This window comes from Empidonax traillii, unplaced genomic scaffold (assembly GCF_003031625.1).
Source record: "Empidonax traillii isolate 1590-97213 ecotype Southwest subspecies unplaced genomic scaffold, ASM303162v1 scaffold2970:size20369, whole genome shotgun sequence".
Lineage (NCBI taxonomy): Eukaryota > Metazoa > Chordata > Aves > Passeriformes > Tyrannidae > Empidonax > Empidonax traillii.
This window is the reverse complement of record NW_020958163.1, coordinates 1-6009: the sequence shown is the minus strand read 5'-3', so window position 1 is coordinate 6009 and position 6009 is coordinate 1. Positions and strand designations below refer to the sequence as shown.

The 6009-nt window shown below is 30.6% G+C and overlaps 1 protein-coding gene across 1 annotated transcript in view; it reads right to left on the bottom strand.

Moving 5' to 3' along the window:
- Window positions 1–5881, bottom strand: part of LOC114072314 (DNA polymerase iota-like) — a gene marked incomplete at its 5' end in the record, with an annotated part of 10181 nt that extends 4300 nt beyond the window's left edge. Inside the window, 8 exons of the mRNA XM_027910230.1 lie at window positions 1981–2110; window positions 3689–3874; window positions 4130–4305; window positions 4681–4814; window positions 4903–4994; window positions 5105–5283; window positions 5375–5611; window positions 5713–5881. Coding sequence (XP_027766031.1) covers window positions 1981–2110; window positions 3689–3874; window positions 4130–4305; window positions 4681–4814; window positions 4903–4994; window positions 5105–5283; window positions 5375–5611; window positions 5713–5881 — 1303 coding nt within the window. The remainder of the gene's footprint in view (window positions 1–1980; window positions 2111–3688; window positions 3875–4129; window positions 4306–4680; window positions 4815–4902; window positions 4995–5104; window positions 5284–5374; window positions 5612–5712) is intronic.
- Between the last annotated feature and the right edge of the window lie 128 nt (window positions 5882–6009).

Genomic DNA, 6009 nt, shown 5'->3' with positions numbered 1-6009 from the left:
AATAAAATTAAATTCAAATAAAATCAAAATCAAAATCAAATCAAATAACTCAAATAAAATAAAAATAGAACAAAAAATTAAAATAAAATTAAATTCAAATAAAATCAAAATCAAAATCAAATCAAATAACTCAAATAAAATAAAAATAGAACAAAAAAATTAAAATAAAATTAAATTCAAATCAAATCAAAATCAAAATCAAATCAAATAACTCAAATAAAATAAAAATAGAACAAAAAAATTCCAATAAAATAAAATTCCAATAAAATAAAAATAAAAATAAAAATAAAAATAAAAATAAAAATAAAAATAAAATAAAATAAGTCAAATAAAATAAAAATGGAACAAAAAATTAAAATAAAATTAAGTTCAAATAAAATAAAAATAAAACTAAATAAAAAAATTCAAATAGACTGAAATTCAATTAAAATTCAAATAAAATTAAAACAAAATAAACCTGAAATCAAATCAAATTCAAATAAAATTAAAAAATTCAAACAAAATCAAATTGAAATAAAATTAAAACCAAATCAAATTCAAATAAAATCAAATTGAAATAAAATCAAATTCAAATAAAATTCAAAGCAAATCAAATTCAAATAAAAGTAAAAATCAAAATCAAATCAAATAAAAAAATCAAATAAAATGAAATTCAAATTCAGATAAAATTAAAACAAAATAAAATTTAAAAATTCAAATGAAATCAAATTAAAAATAAAATAGATTCAAAAAATTCAAATAAAATCACATTCAAAAAAAATCCAAATAAAATAAAATAATTCAAATAAAATAAAATTGAAATAAAAGTCAAGTAAAATAAAAACAAAAGAAAATTCAAATAAAATAAAAATCAATATAAAATAAAACAAAAAATTCAAATAAGAAATTCAAAATAAAATAAAAAAAAATTAAAAAATTCAAATAAAATTAAAATAAACCCCAAATCAAATCAAATTAAAAAATTCAGATAAAATTCAAACCAAATCAAATTCCAATCGAAGAAAAATAAAATAATAAAAAAAAATTCCAAGAAAATCCAAATCCAAAGCAATAAAATTGAAATGACCTGACCTGAAAGGTGGGAATTTGTTCCTGGAAATTCTGGCTCATCCCGAGCCGGAATCCCAAAATTCCCGGGTTGGGAATGTGGGAAAAAAGGTGGGAATTCCCCAAACTTTGGACTTTGGCTCCGGGTTTTTTTTTTTATTCCTCTTCCGGGTTCGGATTCAGCTGCAATTGGAAAATTATCAGCGACAATCAGCAACAATCAGCAACAATCAGCAACAATCAGCAACAATCAGCAATAATCAGCAATAATCAGGAGAAGGAGGAAGGGGGAAAAAGGGGAATACAGTGAAAATAAATTAAATTAAAATTAAATAAAATTTAAAAAATTATAATAAAATAAAATAAAAATAAAATAAAAATAAAAATCGAAATAAAATCAAAATAAAATCAAAATAAAATCAAATTAAAAATCAGTTAAAATGAAGAAGAATGGTATGAAAATCAAATAAAATGAAAATAAAATAAAATTCCAGGATAAAACGAAAATTAAATCAAACTCAAAATAAAATAGAAATAAAATAGAATTCAGATAAAATAAAGTTTAAATAAAATTAAATTAGAATTAAATAAAATATTTAAAAATGAAAAAAGAAAAATAAAATTCAAATAAAATCAAATGAAAATAAAATAAAATTACAATCAAGTCAAATTCAAATCGAATAAAGTCAAAATAAAGTTAAATTAAATAGAATTAAAATAAATTAAAAGTCAAATCAAATTCAAATCAAATAAAATCCAAACCAAATAAAATCGAAATGAAATCAAATTCAAATCAAACTCAAACAAAATAAAATTCAAATCAAATAAACTAAAAATAAACCAAACATTAAAATCAAATTCAACAATCTTTTAATTAACGGGAAGAATTCCTGGAAAACCAACCAAGAGGAAAATTTTTGGGATCAAAGGTACCTGAGGCAGGAATTTTCGCCCATTCCCGCGGCAATGACGTCATTGCTGACGTCATTGCTGACGTCATTCCTGACTCGTTCCCGAGGATTTCCTGGCTGGCAGCTCCTCCTTTTGCCCTTCCAGGAATTCCCTGGAATGAGAGTTGTGGTTAATTTAATTTATTTGAATTAATTGACATTAATTTAAGGTAATAAATTCAATTATTAATGGATTAAATTATTAAGTGTATTAATTTATGAGGCACATTAATTCATTAGGCCTATTATTTTAATAAATCTAATTTAATCAATTTAATTCAAGAAATTTAATTTAATAAATTCAAATTCATTATTTAATATGGAATAAATTTAATTATTTTAATAAATGTAATATTTAATATACTCATATTGAATGAATTGAATGCTTATATATAATGGAATTCAATTATTAATAAATTATTAGATATATTAATTTAATGAGAAACCTAATCTCCTAACCCTATTAATTTAATGAATTTAATTGAATAAATTTAATATTTAATGAATTTAATAAATTCAATTTATTAGATTTTAAAAGGAATAAATTTAATTGAATTATTTTAATTTAATAAATATAATATTTAATATACCCATATTGAATAAATTTAATGCTTACATATAACAGAATTATTAATAAATTATTAAATATATTAATTTAATAAGCAACTTAATCTCCTAAGCCTATTAATTTAATAAATTTAATTTTTAATTTAATGAATTTAATTGAATAAATTTAATATTTAATGAACTTAATGAATTTAATTGAGTAAATTTAATACTTAATGAACTCAATTTAATGAATTTAATTGAATAAATTTAATATTTAACAACTTTAATATTTTGTAAGTTTAATTGAATAAATTTAATATTTAATGAATTTAATTTGATAAATGGAACGCTTATTCAATAATTCAAATTCAGGTTAACTTAAATAATTAATGTGATAAATCATAATTATTACTACCATAATTGAAAATTAATTCACTTGAATTAATAATTACTAAAAGTATTTAATAATTATAACCATTATAATTAGGTACCTAATTAATAAATTTAATAATTTTATCTTTAACTTCCTGATTTCCAACTGCGATGATTTTGAACACCAATTCAACCAACTCAATAAATTTCAATCAGCAATTAAAGGTAACAAATTGACTTTATTAATAATTTAGTTCACACAACAAATAAATAACAATAAATACGATAAAATTATCTCCTTAAAAAAAATTAAAATTAATTTTAAATTAAATTATTCTCAAGGTAAATTCAGTTTATTAAAATTAATTTAAAAGCAATTAATTATTTAATTACCATATTTAATTACATTTAATCCAGCTCAAAGATTAAATGTTAATTCAAGCCCAACATTAAATGGGAAAAGGAAGGAAATTCCCAACTTCCTAAGGATTTTTAGGAATAAAACCTGCAGAATTCCAAACTCCAACACTTTTATTCCCCCAACATTCCCAAAAAAAAAACTTGGGAAAAAAAAAACCATCCCCAAAACTCCTTTTTCCCTCGGAATTCCCAGGAATTTCCTTGGAATCCTCTCACCTGCCCTTCCAATAATCCAGCAAACTCTTGGATTGGGACGATCCCGGATTTTTCCTCTTCCCTTTGAGGTTTTTTTGGGAATTTTCCCGGGAATTTTGAGGGTTTTTTTCCCGGTTTTTCCACTCGGCCGCCACCTCTTCCCGCAATTCCGGGGGCAACTCCCAGAAAACTTCGGGATCCACCCCCGGAGGGGGGAAAATTCCTGCTGGTTTTCCTTGGGATGGCATTCCTGAAGTTCCTGGGGATGAAGGTCCTGGGAAAGGTGGAATTTCCTCGGGAATTCTCCGGATTTTCGCTGAGGAAATTCCCTCTTTTTCTTCCTGTGGCAACAAAATTCCATGAAATTTCTGGGATAAGGAAATCTGGGAGAGTGGGAAAAATTCCCGGGATTTAGAGGGAAATGATCCTGAAAATCCCTCCTGATTTGAAACATTCCAAGATTCCCAAATCCCTAAAAACTTCTGGGCTGGGTTTGGAACAACCTGATCCTTCAAATCCCTTCCAAGCCAGGTGGAATAACCAAGAATTCCCAGATTTTCCAGCCCTTTCTTCCCAATTTTTTCTCCCCCACTCACCTTGGAAGTCGAGGGTTTCAGGTAGAAACTGATGGAATTTTTCCGGTTGGGAATTTCCTTCAGGTTGGAAAAGCTGACGCTCAGCAGGGTGAGATGGAATGGGAATTCCAGAGGGATCATTTTGCCCAGGAGTTTCATCAGGATCTCGAGGAGAGGGGGGATGAGGGTGGAATTTCCTGAGGGAAAAAAATTGGGAAAAAAAATCCATGGATGGAAGGAAAATCGGGAAGGGATTGGTTGAAGATTTGGGAGAAAATTGGGAGATTAAATTCGGGATCAAATCCAAAGGGGGAGTTTTGGTTTAGGGTTTTTTTTTTTTTTTCCAAGGGGGAAATTTGCTCCCAGAGCAGGAATTCCAAAGGGATTTTTTGGGGATTAGGAATCCCTTCCAATGCCAGGAAAAGCGGGAATTGAAATTTGGGAATTCCGTTGGGCCGATCGACGGAATTCCAGGATTCCATTAAGGAATTAAAAGGTCGCTTCCCTGGTGGAATTCCCAAATTCCAGAAGCTGGTTTATCCCAAAAAAAAAACCCTGAAGGGAAGTCTTACCCTTCCCAAATTTGGGAATGAGGTGGGACGGGATGGGACACTGCCGGCTTTCCCGCTGGATCCCTCGATCCCGGCTGGAAAACCTCCGGATACTCAACCTCACGGTGTGGGGTCGCCGCCCATCCTTGGATATCCTGTGGAAAAATAAAGAGAAACCAACAATTAGGAAGTTTTTCCAGAGAAAAAAAGAACTCCCTGTTTATTCCTTTCGGGAATATTCACCTGTCCAAAACGTTGGGAAGGAGCTGGCGGAGTTTCTCCTTCGCTTCCGCTTCCGAGGAGCATTTTGGGAAGGAATCTTCGTCGCTGAAAGACTGGAAAAAGAGGAGGAGAAATCCTTGGAATGGCAGGTTTGGCTCCCGAATTCCATTAAATCTTAGTCAAAGCTGGAAAATCCCCCTGGGAAAATCAGGATTTTTGGTACCTGGGGAGGTCCCGAAGGAATCACCGGCGAATCATCTTCCCCCGAGCTGATTTTCCGGAGTTTCTGAGCCGTGGAAAAACCGAATTCCTTCTCCAAAAGAACCCTTGGAAAATCCTGGAGCTCCCTCACCGTCCTGATTCCCAACGATTCCAAGCGTTGGCTCGTCCGGTGGCCGATCCCTGGAATTGAGAAATCCATCAAATTCCCAAAAAAAAAACCAAAAACAAACCCACTCAACCGAGAGATTTTCCAGGAATTTTGAAAGCTCACCTGGGAGTTTTTGGATGTGCTCCAAGCTGGATAACAAATCCTGGTGGTTTTCCGGGAGAAGCAGCGTTTGCTGGTCGGGTTTGAAGGTGCCCGAGACCAGTTTGGCCAATAATTTACTGGGAGCCACCCCGGCGCAACCGGTGAGGCCCAGCCGGCTTTTTAGGGAATTCCGGAATTCCTGAGCCACTTGGGAGCCCAGGATGAGTTGGAGGTGGCGTGGATCCTGTAAATTAATCCCTAAAAAAAAAAAAAATTGGGAAAAATTGAGCAAAAAAATCAGATTATTCCCTTTTTTTTTTTTTTTTTTTTCCTGGAAAAAATGGGAATGTTGGACTCACCTTGCTGGTTGTAGATGTGGCCGCACGCTTGGATTTGGGAATGACCAAATTCCAGCTGCTGGAGCCTTTTCCCCACCAGCTCCGTGATATCCACAAAATTCTCATCCAAGCCCAGCCTTTCCACCAGGGGACAAAATTCCTCCAACAATTCTAAGAGGGAAAAAAAACAGGGATTAAAAAAAAAAAAAAAAAAAAAATTGGATTCATCCATTTGGAGAGGTTCTCCCACTTTTTCCAAAATTCCAGCTGGATCAATTAATCCCCTGAGAAAAAAAACATGGAAAAAGAGGAACTTTC